At 48.6% G+C, this 17,789-nt stretch overlaps 3 protein-coding genes across 4 annotated transcripts; 1 reads left to right on the forward strand and 2 right to left on the reverse strand.

Moving 5' to 3' along the window:
* Positions 1–4,470: 4,470 nt before the first annotated feature.
* LOC128726971 (glucosamine-6-phosphate isomerase) lies at positions 4,471–9,430 on the reverse strand. Of its 2 annotated transcripts, none has more exons than XM_053820822.1 (3): positions 9,410–9,430; positions 6,364–7,147; positions 4,471–4,917 (listed from the first exon to the last, which is right to left on the reverse strand). In XM_053820822.1, the coding sequence occupies exons 2-3, from the start codon at positions 7,129–7,131 to the stop codon at positions 4,867–4,869; spliced, it is 819 nt and encodes a 272-aa protein (XP_053676797.1). In that variant the 5' UTR covers positions 7,132–7,147; positions 9,410–9,430; the 3' UTR covers positions 4,471–4,866. The 2 variants fall into 2 exon arrangements, with proteins under 2 accessions (XP_053676797.1, XP_053676796.1); XM_053820821.1 differs by lacking the exon at positions 4,471–4,917 and adding an exon at positions 5,865–5,969.
* A 151-nt stretch (positions 9,431–9,581) lies between these two features.
* LOC128725910 (metallophosphoesterase 1 homolog) lies at positions 9,582–10,883 on the reverse strand. Its single transcript, XM_053819683.1, has 3 exons — positions 10,788–10,883; positions 9,885–10,721; positions 9,582–9,817 (listed from the first exon to the last, which is right to left on the reverse strand). Exons 1-3 carry the CDS (start codon positions 10,881–10,883, stop codon positions 9,626–9,628), a joined length of 1,125 nt encoding a protein of 374 aa, XP_053675658.1. The 3' UTR covers positions 9,582–9,625.
* A 673-nt stretch (positions 10,884–11,556) lies between these two features.
* LOC128727720 (protein slowmo) lies at positions 11,557–15,236 on the forward strand. Its single transcript, XM_053821658.1, has 5 exons — positions 11,557–11,626; positions 11,768–11,953; positions 12,899–13,064; positions 14,701–15,006; positions 15,093–15,236. Exons 2-5 carry the CDS (start codon positions 11,922–11,924, stop codon positions 15,231–15,233), a joined length of 645 nt encoding a protein of 214 aa, XP_053677633.1. The 5' UTR covers positions 11,557–11,626; positions 11,768–11,921; the 3' UTR covers positions 15,234–15,236.
* The last annotated feature ends 2,553 nt before the right edge of the window (positions 15,237–17,789 follow it).

The raw sequence follows: 17,789 nt of genomic DNA on the forward strand, positions 1-17,789 counted from the left end.
AATGTGCGATGTGGCGCGATGCCGCAAGAAATGGTCCGTGTAATCGCTCAATTTCCCGGCCCCAAGCTCCCGTTCGCTGATTTGGTTGTTTAATTTTTCTTTCTTTTTTTTGTTGCTGATAGCAAAATTCCTTATTCAATTACGTGCGCCCCCTCGTCACGGGCCCGCTCGGGTGGCTTTCCCGTCGTGAAACGATTGATCGATGAAAAAATAATGTACCTCATCCATTTACATTTGCGGCGTCTCCTTTTTTTCGGGGCGCCCGAGAGAAAAGCCACAGCCGAAGATGTTTGTTTTCGCTCGTTCGCTTTTTCGATGTGCTTTTCTTTCCTATTCTTCGTCGCCTCGTTTTTGCGTCGTGAGTTCGGTTCCATTCTTGTTTCATCTTGACGCACGTTGTTTTCGCTCTTTCTTGGTTTGGTTCGGCCGGCAGATGCCGGCAGGGAAATGAAATTAGCGATCTTTCGAAGCGATCGTGGTTCTGCACCCGCGGTTGAGCTGCTGCAGCGCACCATCTCCGTCGCGCTTGACGCTTTTTCATCTTGCGCGCCGTTTGCGGTGGGTAACGTCGTTAAAATCCCTCGCAAACCTAATTTATTAGCGCAAAACCTCCCGGAGTGGGCCTTGCGAAACCTGTGCGGTTTACACGGAGTACTGTGTGGCGTCACAACTCTCTCTTTCCGGGAGGACTTCAGGACGAAGTGCCGAATGCTCCCCAGGGCGAGGCATTTTCTCTCTGAATGAATGTTTTTTTTTCCTTCCCCTCCCAAGGGGGACGTGTCCCAGGGTCGCGCCTGATTTTGCTCATCATTACGCATTGGAATTTTGGAGCCAAAGTGGGGGTGAGCCGTGGCAGTGAAAAACGGCATTCCGTTGAAAAAAAGAGAGCACTCGTGAAGTGGAGGGATTTTGGGGAAGCCGAGTCCTTTCCTCACTGGGTCGGAAAACTCGGGAAAGTGTGCGCTTGACATTAGAGCGCCTAGAGAAGAGGTGGGAACTAACTACGAAATGGGGCACCTCCGTTTGGGATAGATTTCGGCTCGACCCGTCGTTGCCTCCAGGGAGCAGAGGCCTTTTGCTTTTGCTCGTGGAAACAAGAGAGAGAGATAGAGAGAGAGAGAGAGAGAGAGAGAGAAAGAGAGAGAAATAAAAGAAACCCACGTCCCATTGGAAGGATTGAAAGCGCGCTCCATCAGCTGATGGTTTATTTTCGCCGCCCAATTTCCCAACGGGGTGTTGTTTTGTAGCCCTCGTTGAGCTTTTTCTGGTGGGTTGTTCCGGGAAAAACTAAAACAAAACTCGAGAGGAAACAGAAAGCGACCATGAATGAAGCCACCCACAAAAAAAGGGGTTGAAGAATGTTTCACTTTAATTGCGTTACCGAGCAAATGGAGAACCAAAAAAAATGGGCAAACGGGCGCTCATTTGGCGCACGAGAAAAGGATTTGATTCTAGCAAGAAGCGGTGGGGAAAAAAAATCCCAATCTAGGGCACTCGGGAATTGGGAAGCACACGTATCACATTTGCCCGTGGCCCGTTACAGCTCCGGTGATAAGAAGCCGGTGAAGCGAAGAGCACGCGGCACCGAAAAATTGGCCGAATGATTGAAAAACAGATATCACAGCCAGTTCAATCTTCACACGCGCCGGGTTTTCCGAATGCGATGTGGAAAATGAAGTGCAACCGAGCACCGTGCGGGCTTCCGTCCGCAATTCGATACGCGCCGATTGCTTCGGATTTCGATCGGTGGCACACACGGCGGAACATTACGTTTATTTCCGCGCGCGGTTCCTCGAGATTCGATTCCGAGCACCAAAAAGGGCTTCAGATGGGGAAAAGTCCTTTTTCCGATCATTTTTTTCTTTTTCTGTGTATATCACTCCTCCACCTCCTTCACGGGATCGATATCGCCGTCAAGGCGCGTGGTGAAAAAGCCGGTCCGCGGGCCAAACGAAAATCCCCACCATAATTGGGTGTTGTTCCGGCCAATTTGTGTTGACGCGAGGCAGCAACCGAACAAAAAAAAACCTGCACAAATAAATGTGTAAGACTCGGGCGACCTCCGGGATGTCAGTTTGCGATCGGAAAAAATAGGGACTTTCGCGGCGTGGTTCGCGTTTGCAATCTTTCCTGCCTTCTCTTATCGAACCGCGACCGGAAAGGGCTTTTCGTTTTGTGATAGAATTTTGTGGGTCTCTTTTTTCTACGTTTTCCTTTTTTTGTTGGGCTTCGTGTTTCGTGGGCTCCTGGGCGCGGATGCTAGAAATAAGCTGTTTTCTTGTTAGAATGCTAGTTACGTTTTTTTTTTCGCTGACTCGAGTGTGCAAGGCGCCGTTACACGTTCAATTTCCAGCTCATGATGCTACCTTCCGAACCCCGTTTGGCTTTCGATTTACGAACATTCGAAAACTAATTCACTCTCGCTCCATTTCTCTTTGCTTCTTCGACTCCCGTGACGGGAAGGATTGTTCCACCCCATCGGTTTGCGTTTTCCTCACATGATTGCGGCTTTTCCCGCTCTCTGGGGAGATCCACATGATTCGCGTGGAATCATTATCCTTCGGGATGCATCGGTGAATCGAAGATTTGTAGCCGACATACGTTCGACACATCGCCAAGTTGTTGCTACGTTACAGCACACAGCCTTTATTCCAGCGCTTGCTTGGATCGGGCACTCCAGAAACACCTTTCTGCGCCACGTTTTCTAGGCTTTGTTTGCTACCCATGCCTTTGTTCGCCTTTCTGTGCCTTCCCTGCGGACATTTAATGTGATTAAATGAGGGGCCATCCTTCCGCCCCCGAGAGATGCCGACGACGCCGGCAAGAAAGGAGTTTCGAAACCGGGCGCACCCACGGGGAGATTAAGAACTGGGGAACTCCAACAGTGCGAGGGGGAAAGTGCGAGAAAGATCATCGACACGATTTCTCACCAACGGTATGGGACGCCCCCGGAGGGGGGTGGGTTCCGGGAAGCAACGGGTAAATGAACTCAATTTTCTCGTCCGCAAATTATGGTTTTCCCTTGCGCACGGACGGGGTGGGCCCCAAACCCTCTGAAGGTGGATTGGGCCGGAAGCGGTCCTCAGCCTAGGAGCAACTTTTTCTCCGAGTTTTCTACGTACTCCGGGTTGTTCGATCTTCAAGAGGGACCGATAGGACGGGCCCTAGTGCTGGGATTTAATTAGCACTTTGCCCGACGAGTTCCTTCGTGTACGCGCTCTCTGTCGGGGTGGCAGGGTGGAAAAAAATGGAAGTAATTGCAGGTGGCAATTAAGTGTGTGTAACTTTAATCGCTCCGCTGACGATATAGACACAATCGAGAGAAGTGAAATCTCCTTCGGCAGCTGCGGCAAATACCGTTGCTTTAGGTGCTTATATTACGCGGATTTTGTTTTACTTGCTTGAAATTGAGAAGTTTATCAACGTCTCCGTGGCTTAACAAACGTCAGAAACAAATAGAATGAATTGAACACACACTTCTATGGTTATTCGTGGTCTTTATTACAATCTCTCTCGTTCGTACATCGTAGAATTCCCTTAAAAAACCAGTGATATAAGTTTTTTTTTACATGAACTATTCACGTCCATTTTCATGCTCGTAACATACCCATAACAAATCGCTGAATTAGCCTCAATTTCATCCCATCATCACCAAGGATGTGGGCTTATAAACCCCATTGACAGCTTTACGATTTGATTCATTCAAAACGCTACGCTACCAGCCGACCCTTTCTTTCGTTTTACACTTTTATGTGCATTTTAACGACGACCTGCACCCGTTTCCTGCTTCACGCCCTGCGCCGAGCGTGGAAACCGATACTATATACATAATCCTGGCGCGACCAGCTTTATTACAGCACAAAAGGACGGGCGAACCTCGAAAGCACGCGTGAAATAAGTGACACTTTCGAGGCCAACCATCGAGCAATGGTTCGTTGCGTGATGGAAAACTATTAACCTTAGTGCTCGCGCTCCCGTTGGGGCAAAAAAAAAGAATTTTACCACGGAATGTACCCTTCCTACACTGACCTGATAGATTGCCCTGGTGGCGAAATGTCCTAAAAGGACCTTTTAGTAATGGTAAAACTTTTATTATGCACAGAAACCCTAACTAACCACGCTGTCGGGGGCCACGTGGCGCAAAGATCCGTTCCCAGTGATCGGTTGGCGCGGGCGGGTTTGTAGTTCATAAATGATCATTTTACGGTGCAGGAAAGCGAGAACCAAGGGCGATGAGACAACGTGAAAGTGAGATTTTTCAGATAGTATGACGGGCCACCCAGTTTCGCAGTCAGCAACGGGTGGGGGCGTCGAAAAAAAAGGCCAAGGGCGCACAAGTCATCACGCCGGGTTTTTTTTTACGATCGGTAGTTAGCGAACTAAATTACGCATCTTGATAGCCTGTACTGCGGCGAACTTTAATGGCGCGTTCGTTTGCTTTTTCTCCTAGCACCGAGTAAGGGTTTGTTTAAAATTTGGCGATAATAACGCGAAGGCAGGAAAAGCGCGTTCACGATTTTATGGAATACCGTTTATTGTGTTTTTGGCTAAAATAAGGCAAAAATTGTTATAACATTAACAATCCCACTAGAAATGAGAGGCGCTAATACATTCGCTTTAAAAATAGTAATTGTAACGAGATAAAACAGCGCGCTTCCGTGCTGCGTATTCGAGGAGTCCATCACCGCAATAGACGAGCGAGCACGATCGTCCTGCTCCACGCTACGCCCCTCTGATGCTTAGGTAGATATGGTTCTTGTGTATTCTATTTTTCCCCCGGGTTGGGAAATTTACTTTCGGATCTGCTATGTTCCGGTCCGCTCTGGCGCTTCCTGGCTTTTGTTTGCACCGATCCGGCCATACTTACTACTTCGGGGCATCATCCTCGATCAGTTTCGAGTGTACATCCATCAGACCCTGTGGGATAGGAGGGGCGAGAAACAAGATCAAAGAAAGTTAGCGCCACCGGACACACCTTCAAACCCCATGGTGGCCTTCGTACACCAGCGTTTCTGACCGCAACGTTCTCTTCGTTCCACGGGTGCATCCAGAGAGGGAAGCCGAGCAAGAAGGAAGTGGAGAGTTTGAAGGAACCAAATGGACAAAATGGGCGATTCCACCGGGGAGGCAAACGATAGGAGACGGGTGCGCACAAATCAATTACGAACGGTTGCCTGCTCGAACCCATCGGCCGATAGTTTGTAGCAATCCTAAAACGCGTGGTGGAAATATTTTTTGGGCGAAAGAGAAGAAAAGAATTGAAAATAACACACTGCATAAATGCAACCAACAACAACAAAAAAGCGTATCATCTCCCATTTTCAATTCTTCTGCCCATTAGACGTGCGGGTTTTGGTTTTTTACCACCAGGTCCAACCCGCCATCTTGTTAGCACATCCAACAAACAAACCCAACCACGTGCAGAAAGAAGTAGCGAAATGAAAGAGCGTGGGAGAGAGCACAAAAAAAATCTTATGAGCCTAACTTTGGTAATTGCTTTCCTAATCTAACCTGACCGATGATGATTGCTTTGGATGCACCCGAGTGGAGGAAGTATTCCGTTTGTTTTACACTCCCCGGGTCCAGTTTAAGTGTGTACAGTGTACCAACGATGGTGAAACGATGCGAAATGGAAGCCATCCGAACAGTTCCTTTCCATTCGATGTGCAGTGTTTTAGTGGTGTAATTTCTGCACATGCAAAAACACCGTCTCGTTGCAACAGCTTGTCGATGGTATTGGAATTTTGAAACCAACCGAAATTACGCTAGCTTCTTTGGAATGTAGGAATGCTTTTTAAGGGATGCATTATGCGAATATATATTTCGACAATAAAAAGGACACATTTTTCTCCACCGCTACCACGATGCGGCCGTGCGCCAAATCACAACCGGATCATCCGCAGTTACTTGAACTTTCGTACGTCGGCTGAGTCCTCTTCGATTAATTTGTGGTGCACGTTGCTCAGAGCCTGCGGAAAAGTGCCACGTGTCACGCGCGGGTGTGCGCGCAACGGTGTTGGAAAACGAACGAAATTAGACCAAATGCGGTCGGATACTTATGCCCGGTTTACCAGCACCATTGCTATCGTTTACATACTAGCACTATCCCAGCAACCCCAACCGAAAGGATACCAAAAAGCACCAAGTCTTGCTTTAGACTGTACGTGTAAGTGAGAGAGGAAAAATGTATTGCTACCGTAACCGACACCTGATCGTGTATGTGTGTGAGACAGGCCGGAAGATCGGGCAGCATTTTATGTACAGCGGTACCAGGAATACGCTTTAGACCAACACCACCAACAAAGAAACCCCCTTTATCAACGGAGAGTGTTTGCCCATCACCAGCTACGAGATCGCACCTACCTTGAAATACTTGACGGTCTTTACACGCAGCTCCAGCGTCGCGTCCTCATCGCAGATCATGATCGTGTGCGGGTGCTGCTGGAAGGCGCTCACCGTCCACATGTGATTGACGCCCTCCTCGATCGCCTTGTACAGCGCGAAGGACTTGTGCGTACCGATGATCATGATCATCACCTCACGTGCGTCCATCACCGTTGCCACACCGACCGTCAGGGCTTGACGTGGTACTTTGCTGATATCATTACCGAAGAACCGTGCGTTCGCTTCCAGCGTGTCCTGGGCGAGTGTTTTCACCCTAGTCCGAGACGCCAACGAAGATCCCGGCTCGTTGAACGCAATATGCCCATCCGGCCCAATGCCACCGATAAACAGCTCGATCCCACCAGCCGCCTTAATCTTCTCCTCAAACGCATCACACTCGGCCACCAGATCGGGCGCGTTACCATCCAGGATGTGCACGTTCTCCGGATCGATGTCGATGTGCTTGAAGAAGTTGTGCCACATGAAGAAGTGGTAGCTCTCCGGATGATCCCGTGGCAGATCCACGTACTCGTCCATGTTGAACGTCTTGACGTACTTGAACGAAACGCGACCCTCCTGGTGGAACTTGATCAGGTATTTGTACATGCCGAGCGGGGTGGAACCGGTCGGGAGACCGAGCGTAAAGTACCGATCCGGACCGGGTTTGAAATCGTTGATCCGCTTCATCACGTACTTGGCGGACCACTCGCCGACGTACTGGGCCGTGTCGAGGATTATCAGACGCATTTTCAGAGCCGGTTTTCTGTGGAGAAGGAGAGTGCCGGAGGAAAACGTGATTAGTCTGAAGCCGGGAAGCGAACACAGGACGCAGGAGCGTGAAATATCGACGAGCAACCCACTCCTCGGGCTGCTGGTGACTCATGGGACAGAAACACACATAAGTGAAAGATAATGGCATTAGGTCGGGAGTGTCCAAAAACGCACTCCAATCCGCAAGTGAAGCTCGTCGTGGTTTTTTTTCTTCTTTCGGTCCCCTCCCAATGGGACCCCCAGGTCGGGTGACCAAATCCGGAAAGTTTATTAAGATTGATGACTACGAAACCGAACTGGCAGCGCCCGACGTTGGGAGGCTTGTTTGCCTGCCAAGGACTTCCGGAGGTCCCGCGGGCCATGTGACACTGTGTCATGGCATCGCATCGTTGGTACGAATTGGTATTCATGTTTACGCAGGCACGCACGCACGTTCGCGCGAGCTCGAGAGCCCGCGGGACGGACGGAATTCAATTAGGCCGAGTATCGAACAGCAATTTAGCCACTGTTTGTCTCGCCAATTTTCGGGGTGGCCTAGATTTCTCGAGTACCGTGAGGGAGGGGGAAGGTACACACAAACAACGCATCTGCACGATTTCATTAAGCTTTTTGCGAGCTGGAGTCCGCGTGGTATAACGAGGGATTGGAGGCTGTGTAATCGGAAAAAAAGTGTTTTCTACACACGATGACTCGAACAAAATGCCTTTAGGGAATACTAAGGGGCTATTTAAACAATATTTTCAACTCAAAAAACCACTGTACTATATTTGCACAAACACAGAACACTGGCCAAGCATGGTGATAACGAAACATTCATTTTCAATGTGACCCACTTACGGAGTAATCGGAAAAAATCGTCAAAAATCAGAAATATCTTATTACCGCAAACACTCCGGGATTCACTGGTGGATGGGAATTTAATTTTTACAAATAACGGAAGCTTTCTCTTTCACACTCTACTGCAATCCAAGTCAAGGTCCAAGCACCGCAAAAAGAAATACTGCGCACAGCTTAAACTTTACACCGCGCGTACAATATTCCAACTGATGGCGCTCAGAGCGGCCACTGCCAGCTCGGGTCCGGTTGTGTCCGTAAACGACGACGAATCAGCTGAATTCGGGTCAATGTCAATATTTGCCCACCAGCAGCAGCGTGGTGAGCCGCTCGTTACGACTGCTGATGATATTTCTTGCCCACACCGAGGCCCGCAAGTTCGCGAAACGCACCTTAACCGGATCGACAAGGCGCAGTGGCAGTAGGTAAGGTTAAACTCCAGCAATTGACGTGCGCTGCTGCAAAAGGACGATCGTACGCTCGAAGGTGGTATGATCGGTTGCGCGTGAAACGATGGCCGTTTTATGGTTGCGTTCTGCACCACGTTATTCGTGGCTTGTTTCCTCGCAATTAAATGCACCTCATTTGCAACGGAGACACAGATGCCAATCGGAAGGGCATACACACGCACGGCACGAAACGAGTTCTGATGCAGTTTGGCTCCCTCGGTAGAAGGGTCTCATCGTGGGACGACTAATAAACCCCCGGGGGCATGCATCTCTTCGGCGGTGACCTACTGGGAGAAGCTCGCTGCTTATCAGCACCGCCGTCGATTTTTGTAGGTCAACCCGATTTTGTGTTATCAATGCCCGATTCCCCCGAGTGCCTGTTGTAAGGGCTGACTCCAACAGGGAGGCGTTTGGTGCTGATTTTTGGTGTGGCTTTCTTGTTGAAGCCTCTTTGCCGGACGGTACATGAGTCGTCTCTCGGATAGAACAGATAAGACGCGAAAACCCACCGTCAATTGCTTTGTACATAAGAAGCGTGGAAAAACGGCCGGTCGACGCTTGCCTTGTACGTGTGAGCAGTAATCAAAGCAGCTCAACGACGACGCGTACTCAGCGAATGGATCCAAGGCGACTTTGCGTGACCTTGAAATTGAAGAAGGTTTTGGCCTTTGCTGTGGCATAAATTTTTGCCAAACCACCTCTTCCGCTTCAGAAACAGCGGCATTGAAGCGCGCACGAAACAACGGCCATGTAAACAACAATTTACCAGCTGGTTCTACAACGCAAAACAACATACCCCAACCGGCACCGCAGGTCATTGACCCAGCGGCGGCTTGATTCGGTCACAGTTGGCACGCGAATAATGTACCGATGTTCGGACTTAAACCAACAGTCGTATCACAGAGATAAACCAGGTAACAGCTAGATAAGACGATAAATATGGTTCCCATGCACCGAAGCTATTTTCTTACCGTACGTTTTCTTATCACCACACGCCGCTGCGAATTAAATAGTGAAACCAACAAAACAAACTGCTGTTTTTTGACGTCGGTTTGACATCACGGTAGTACCGGTACCGAACACCCACCACGGATGGCGTTGTCGTGCCGGTACAATTTATTTTAACCGTTCCTCCATCGGGGACTAATTTTCTTACACACTAAGCGGAACGTGGGATAAGTAAGGAGCTATTTGGTAAGTTTTTTGTAATCCTTGCGCCCTCGGCAAAGATACGACCCCAGCTGTCCAACGAATCCGCCGATCTTTATCGTGGACACGAGAAGTATAATAATGCCTCCGACGAGGTATATGGTTAAAATGGTGTTCTCTTCCGGCATGCGGCATCGCGAAACGGTGTACTCCTTTAATGATATGCGAGCCTGCAATTCACAAAAGGATAAATTAATGAACGGGAATTCTTCACGGCCAACCGGTGGTAATGCTTACCAATATAAAGCTGGGATTGTTTTTATTGCGCCAGCTAAACGAAGGCAACGTGTACTCTTCTATCTTTAAACGATTCTTCACCATATGGCAGTAGTGATGCGAGTGGCCACTGAAAGCCAACCGCGGGTTGAGTAAATCGCCAATCAGGTCCGTCGATTCCTTCGACAACACTTCCCACCGTTCGCGATAGAGGTCGACGTGAGGAGAATCATGCTCCTGGCACTCCTTATCCGACTCGCGATACATGGGGAAATGCTGCAGCACTATCGGTCTGCTGTACTCCTCCAGCAACGGTACATCCTTGCATTGGCCTATTCCTCGGCCGCATTTGAAGATTGTCTCTATCGATTTCAACTCCTTCTCTGCCTTCTCACAGAGGTAACAGCCGTCACCTTCCATCGCGATCGAGTTTATCGCCACAAAGTGCACGCCCCGCAAACTGATCAGCGATACGCCCGTATTGTTAAACTGTTCTCCGAAACGTTGCACCAAATTGGGCCGGGTAGCATAGTGGAAGCCTATATCGTGATTACCTACAATGCTGTGCAGTGCGACGCCTCGAGGCGTGTGAAATAATTTGCGAAACCGTTCGACATAGATATCGAACTCTTTTTGGTTGACCCAGTTCCCTTCGTCGAACACATCGCCCAGGATGAAGATAGCCTCTGGTTGGAATAGTGTAATGGCGGATTGGAAGGCTCGATGCATCTGCCACTCACGGCGTAGCTTGTCGAACCAGTGGCCCTTTACGGGTCCAAGCAAATGCGTATCCGCTAGCAGCATCACGCTAACTGGTTCCATCCCATTCACCGACACGGGTTTTGTGGGCCATTGACACTACGGAAAAACAAAGGATATTCTTCATCCTGCAAAGGTTTAATTAAAACACCGAATATTACTTACTTTTAAGAGCACGATGTAGTAAACAACAAACTCGTTAAACACTACCAACGATATGAGGCTTAGCAACAGCCGCAATAGGAGGGTTTTTAGCTTCATCTTGGTTGCGTACCGTCTCACGCTTTATGTTCAAAATCATCAACAACGCTTAGACATGGTTCAAACAGTGATTTTGGCACTGAATACACCAAACAGGAGACGTCTACAGCACGAGTGGAAAAATAATGTTATAACATCGATCGAATTGTTGTGATAAACAAAAAAATGTCAAAATAGCGGAGCATGAGTAAAAGCAAGGTTAGGCCGCTACCTTTTCTGATAACGATATCAAACAGTGTGCGACGTATTAGAAAAGTAAATTTAAAACGCATTTATATACAAAGTATACTAATCTAGAAACTCATCAGTCATAAAAATGGAACGACTACATCACCAAGCAATTAGCTAAAATACGTGGACGTGCCGACCATATACTTCTATAATGTTTATTGCGATGTTATGTATTTTCAATAACTTTTTCAAGCTTGTGAAAAAAAAATTTAAATAAAATTCTGCCAATTACAGCCTCTACTTGCCATCAGGTAAAATATAATGCAATAGAACAAAAAATACAATGTGCAGTACGACGCAAAACTAAGTCTCCAAACAAGCATCGGTTAACTCTCATCTGCATCGTTGTCCGACGATGACAAATGTCAACGAACTGTCAAATGCAAGCATGGGTGGGAGCGAAAAAAGTCAGATATAATTAATTGCTTCGGTCGAACGGGAGGATTTTTCGGGTTGTTGCTGAGAAAGACGAAATACCCATCCGCTCTGGGGAGGTGTTCTCGGAACGAAACGTGCGTGCATTTTCCGTTCACTTTTAGTTGCACCCGCGGGTTTCTAGTCTAGTGCTTCCGTTTTCCGGTGCAACTGGGAGCTAGCACCCGATCATTTGCGTTATTGCATCGTTTTCTTCGCCTTTCTCGTACGTTCTTCAGGTGGTGGCGCACGCGAAGGAAAGTACAACCTTCGTCCGCGGGTTTCGGCAAATCTGGGAAGCGTCCGTGAATATCGCATCGTGACGCACCAGCCAACAAAGAAGTGAGCAACACCACACCACAACCTTCCTCGTGGAACAAACGCAGCACAACCATGAAAATCTGGACATCAGAACACGTCTTCAAGTAAGTAGAGCACGCGTGCATCGGTGATTCGGTGCAGGCTTATCATACAATCCCCGGCCGTGGTTGCTATGCGGCTCGGCAGCATAATCGGGTGTTATGTAAAAGAGCTGCTGCTACCCCGTCGCATTTTTGACAGTGCGCCCCTGAAATGTTCTATTCGAGATGCGTCACATGCACACGGGTGCTATTATCTTTCGCTGATAAAGAGAAAGTTCCCAATTGGATCGTTGGAGGAGAAAAATTGATCAATTGGACTTTGTTACGAAATTAAGCGACTTCGGTGTGCGTGTGGTATGGTGGGGGAAGAGGGATTGGCCCGAGGGCAAGCACGGTGCTTGAGAAACGTCAAACGCATCCCCGCAGTACACGTGCGAGAGCGAGAGCGAGCGATTCGCAACGCAATCGCTCTGTTTCCGTCTCGCTCGTGCCCATTGTTCGTCTGTCGCTGCGAACAGCTGTCGATCGACGTAAAAAAATGAAGAAGGGATGGTTTTTTTGCTTTATTCATTGTTACTGTTGAAATTTTGCTGAGCTTGACTTAGTTTCATAAATGTGTATCCATTTCATGGCGGGTTTTGCCCGTGCAAACGTCCCACCAACAAGCGCGTTCGAGGAAACGCGATCAAACGCGCGAGTTCACTAATCTGTCGCTCGTCGATCGTCTTGGCGGTCGTTCAATGGCCGGAATTACGTTAACCTTCACTTTCTCCACCCGGCTCAAGGTGGACGAGTTTCGAGTGGGGCATCCATGCGGCCGCAATTGGCACGAACTGGTCGAAGAGTTGCATAAATGCATTTTTGGACTACTTTGATTGAGATCGCATACAGTGCCACACGCAACATCCCTTTATGCCACCCGAACACGATCGATGGACGGGAAAATTATCGCTCGATGGTAACCGGATCGCTAACCGAGGTTCGTACATTATTCCGCTTTAATTACAGCCATCCCTGGGAAACCGTAGCACAGGCCGCCTGGCGCAAGTACCCCAACCCCATCAACACAGCCGTCATCGGAACCGACGTGGTGGAACGAAGGGTCGTCGATGGTGTCCTGCACACGCACCGGCTGGTCAGCTCCAAATGGTACTTCCCACAGTGGGCACAAAAGGTAAGGCACATCGCCGTTAAAACGGAGGAAGGCAATTCCTCTGTCCAGAGAGCATAAGATATGCATGACCTTCCCTGCGACCCCGAGAGGAGTGTGCTATTAACCCCAGCTCCACCCGTAGCGCGGATAGTAGCGGGGACTTATGTTAAAAATACGCGCCAACGCCAAACCAATCCCCACGACAACCACCCTGGCGAGGTGGTGTTTAAAATCTAAAAGAAAAACGGAAACGGACACTCTCTAATTTTACCGCGACACACGATTCTCGGCCAGCGTCACGAGCACGCGTCATCGTTTCACATGGCTTGTCGGTCTCGAAACACCACCCCCAAACCCGGTGCCCACCCACATATCCTTCCCGGTGTGTCCATCTTACGATAGGAATGATAGGAAAGGTGGTCCGCGCGTGTACTCTCGAACTGCGACCGAGCGCACACGAGGATGTGTGACGATTTGTGACCAGCAACGAATAGTTGTACAATTTGTTAACTCTCTCTCTCTCTCTCTCTCTCTCTTTGAGCCTTCCCTGGGAGACTTTGTTAGAGTGTCAACGCGTGGTGCTCGTGCTCTCGTGTGCACGAAATTCCACACCACTCTAATGGGGATCAACCGGTAGGAAAAGGTTTCCACATTCCTTGGACGCCCGTCGGTCAGTTCTACTACAGCGTCTGGGGTTTGCATTACACGTGACCGTTACATGACCGCCTCTTCCTGGCAGGGCCAATCTATGTTGCCCGTCACTGTTGCCAACAATCGGATACCGGTTAATGACGCTTTTGGGAAGCTTCTCGCTTTTTTTCCTTTTGCTCTAGAGAGAACATTTTTAGGAGTCTTTTCTATTCTAACTTCTCGAAGAATACCCAATTCCTTTTATTTGCAAATGGCCTAATGCCTAAAATTATCTCCATAACTTTAGCACCTGACCAATGGTTTCGTGCGGCCCAGTAACAGCTTCCTCCTGGGGGGGTGACTTTCAATATTATTTGGTGAGCGAATTATCGGCGATTATCGCACGCTCGCGATACGCGTGACTAAGGCAGACTTTACGCAGCCTCAGACGCCCAGCAAATGTGGCTTGCGTGTGGTGTTGAGCGAACAGCACACGCGCGCGCAGCTGATAAGATAACGACGGCGATGCAGTTGGTAAAGCCGCGTGAGTTGACCTTTGAGCTGTGGGAGCAAAAGGTTTGGAGGTAGTTCATACCGTCACAGTTTTCGGCGGCACGAGTCAAACAACAAAAAAAGTCCCAGTAAGATTTATTTAAGAAAGCTAAGAAAGTATTACAGATTCGTGAAACATTTCTGGTAGGCGAAACTTGATACTAATGATAAGCAAAGCGATATGATCGCGCACTTTTTTTTGCTTACTTTGGGAAAATGTTTCCGAGAATCGGTACCGTTGTGGCAGCTAGCTGTGTGTTCCAGTTATCGAATCGCAAAAGAAAGCGACATCAACATTGTTTGGTTGAAATGAATAGCCCTCTATGTGTAGCACAAACGTTCGAATTATAAACAATACTTTTGGCGCTTGGCGCGCAATTATCGCGCTAATCAAACCTCAGCAAAGGTCAGCTACTTTTGCGTTTCCAATTACTATCCGCTCAAACTGACGAATGTTCTTTTGTTCCCATTCCAGCTTATAGGCTCGCCGAACGTTTGCTACGCGAGCGAAAAGTCCACCGTCGACCCACGGGAACGATTGATGACGCTGAAGACGATCAACCTCACCTTTGGCAGCTTTCTCTCCGTGTACGAAACGCTCAGCTACGTCCCGCATCCGACCGATCCGACGAAGACGCTGCTCAAGCAGGAAGCAACCGTCCAGGTCGAGGGTGTTCCGCTCAACCGGTACATGGAGGACGTGCTGACGAAGAACATCAGCACGAACGCCGGCAAAGGGCGCCAGGGGCTGGAATGGGTGATCGGGAAGCTGAATGCTGAGGTAAGTGATCTTTCCATCGAAAGCGAGATCACCATTTTGGGGTCTGTACTAATGATTTTTTCTCTCTCGTTTCCGCGATCCGGTAGATGAAAGAACTGGCCAACAGTGCGGCGACCAGCACGAATGAAATCCTCACGCAGACGAAGAAATCGCTCGACGACATCACGGACCAGGCCCGCAAGAGTATGGACGAACTCAGCGCCACCGCACAAAAGATACACATATAGTAACAAACGCTGCTGCAAGGCCACACCTCCCGTGGCCAGTGGTGGCGGGAGTGAACGGAGAAGCGAGCATGAGGGCAGCACCGTCCGGGGTGGTGGAAAGCCGACCAACAATGGCCGTAGCTGTGAGCCAGGACCATCGTCATCGAAAGCGTATCCGGACAGGCGTTCACCGGCCAGTTCGTTCACGGCACGTCCTTCCAGTAAGCCTGCGGGTGCTTCCGGTTCCAAAAGTACCAATTCCGGGGCCACCAAGGACCAAGGATCATCGGGCACGTCGGGAAGAAATAATGCCACACCGTTTTCCGGTCGTCAAGCTTCGGCCAGTGAGATGGGACCGGCTACGTCATCAGGCCGCAGGCAGTCACCGCCGGAAGAGCCCTCGTCACGGCCGTCACCTAAAGCGGCAGCTTCCTCTTCATCCTCGTCCTCCTCATCACCTTCGGCTGCGTCGGGCGGAAGGTGATGATGTTCCGTTCCGTGTTGCGATTCCATTTCGATTTTGTTTCAATCCACGCCCATGGCAATCAGCCCCTCTCCCTTGCATCTGCTTCTACGTCTCTCTTTGTGTCTCCCGACTCTACCGTATTTCCTCCTTCTCCTTCTCCTCCTCCTACAACCCCCTTTCTGTCGGTCAGTATGCCATTTGTTTGTATTAGTAATTTATAAACGCAAATACTGGTGATAAAATAGTGTAAAGAACCGCGCGAGCCCGAAGCGAATGCTCTAAAATCAAAACAAAAATCGAAGGCAACAAAACAAGCAAGCAAAACGATGGCCGGCCTCTGTGTCGTGTGGAGAGCGGGGGTTGGTGCGCGTATCTTTAGGATCCTGCCGGGTGCGCGGGTCGTGCGACCGGGAGATGCTGTAAATATAATAATGTACGCCTGCTGCGCAAATTGTTACATTTTTTTTTAAATATCAAAACCTTTATCTGTACAGTCGAGTGACGAAGAGAAAGTAGGGATACGCGCGCACGTGTGTGTGGCTGTGTGTTTGATGCACGAAATAGCACGCACGAAAGCATAGAGACGCTCATGATTTAAGCAAAATGTTCTGTTTTTCCACCGTCCCAACACACGCCGCTTGATAATTTATGAATTGCACTCTTTTTCCCGCGCACATCCTTTGGGATGCTTTTCCTATTCTCCCCCTAAGAAGATCCCTTTTTTTGTAGATGCGTTAAGTTATGGAATAATTAGGATGTTTTCGAATTCGTTGGTACTTTGGAAGGGCCCAGGAAGTAGGTTAAATGTGTTGAGGAATAGTAGGGCAAAGACAAGGCATTGTAACGCGTTATCATCGCGGTAGGGATTGAGTTTTTTCGAGCCCCGTTGAACACATTCTGCGATCCCCAGAGATTAGGACTTGTTGTTGTAAGTTTCCTTGCGACATCTCACGCGCGTGCGTGTGTGCCGACAAATCACAAAGCAACACCGTGTTCTTTGGTCACAATCAGCGATATGCTAGTGCGCGAGGGCAGATAGAGATTTTTGGTGAAATTATGTTCCGTGCGAGGGCAGGGAGAGAACGCGAGAGACCATAGCAAATAATTATGCGGCAAGCAAACAAAGAGTTTAAGAAAAGAAACAAAAACTGCATTATGAAAATGATTTAATCGAAAGCGATGTAAAAATATAATAATAATAAAATGGAAAACACGAAAAAATTCTATGTTGTTGGTTGTCTTTTATTTCGTTTGTTTGACGAAACGCCGAAAATCGTTTTTTTACAATTATATAAAGCGCAAACATTCGCTTAGTTATGGTAAAAGTCACGAAATTAATCTAAAAAGTCCACGCAAAACAAGTGTGTGGAGTGTACTCCCGCGGTAAGCGCTCAAAACACTTCCGGACACATTTTAATTTTGCTTTCCAAGCACCTCAAAAACCAACCAAAGTAACAGGAGCGCATGAATCTCAGCAGGCTACCGCGAGTGACCAGCGCGACCGATCTCACTCACCCGCTCACGCGCGTGGCGAACCGATCGGGTACTCACGCTGAGATCGGCTCATCGCGCGCTCACGCTCACCGATCGGGTACTCACGCTGAGATCCTCTCATCGGTGAGTGCCCCGCGAGCCGGCGGTCGGAAAGAGACCGCACCAATTTGGTAGCCGCCTCCTCGGCTCATGCGACCCTGGTAGTAGCGAAATTTTCGATTGTCGCCGCGCGCGCATGGTTAAGTGCCCTTGACACGACAACAATTTCGCGTGCAATAAGGCACGTGTACACGTTAGCAATAAGGCACATGTACACGTTAGCAATTATGAAAATGTACACGTTAGCAATTATGAAAATGTACACGTTAGCAATCTTTTATTGCTGATCATTTTTATTAATTATAAGAAATTATTCTCGTTCGTTTTGCAGCAGTTTGCTAACTTACCATGTTTGTATTGTATATCATTTTTAACGCTTTCTTTCGTGCGCCTGGGCGCTTTTTCTTTCGTTTTCTCCTAAAGTTTCTTTCAACTGGAAAACCAACCCCGAGGGCTAGATAAAAATTATTTTTATTTTTTCATCATATATTTACAAATGATTTTTGGGCTTTTTTGTT

This window comes from Anopheles nili, chromosome 3 (genome assembly GCF_943737925.1).
Source record: "Anopheles nili chromosome 3, idAnoNiliSN_F5_01, whole genome shotgun sequence".
Classification (NCBI taxonomy): domain Eukaryota; kingdom Metazoa; phylum Arthropoda; class Insecta; order Diptera; family Culicidae; genus Anopheles; species Anopheles nili.

Excerpts from the sequence above, each read along its gene's own strand:
- LOC128726971 (XM_053820821.1), bottom strand. The coding sequence starts at position 7,131 with ATGCGTCTGATAATCCTCGACACGGCCCAGTACGTCGGCGAGTGGTCC. Across the intron at positions 5,970-6,363 it reads AGACCGTCAAGTATTTCAAG|GCTCTGAGCAACGTGCACCA; the intron begins GTAGGTGCGATC and ends ACTTTTCCGCAG.
- LOC128725910 (XM_053819683.1), bottom strand. The coding sequence starts at position 10,883 with ATGAAGCTAAAAACCCTCCTATTGCGGCTGTTGCTAAGCCTCATATCG. Across the intron at positions 10,722-10,787 it reads ACTACATCGTGCTCTTAAAA|TGTCAATGGCCCACAAAACC; the intron begins GTAAGTAATATT and ends GTTTTTCCGTAG. Across the intron at positions 9,818-9,884 it reads ACAATCCCAGCTTTATATTG|GCTCGCATATCATTAAAGGA; the intron begins GTAAGCATTACC and ends TGTGAATTGCAG.
- LOC128727720 (XM_053821658.1), top strand. The coding sequence starts at position 11,922 with ATGAAAATCTGGACATCAGAACACGTCTTCAA. Across the intron at positions 11,954-12,898 it reads ACATCAGAACACGTCTTCAA|CCATCCCTGGGAAACCGTAG; the intron begins GTAAGTAGAGCA and ends CTTTAATTACAG. Across the intron at positions 13,065-14,700 it reads TCCCACAGTGGGCACAAAAG|CTTATAGGCTCGCCGAACGT; the intron begins GTAAGGCACATC and ends TTCCCATTCCAG.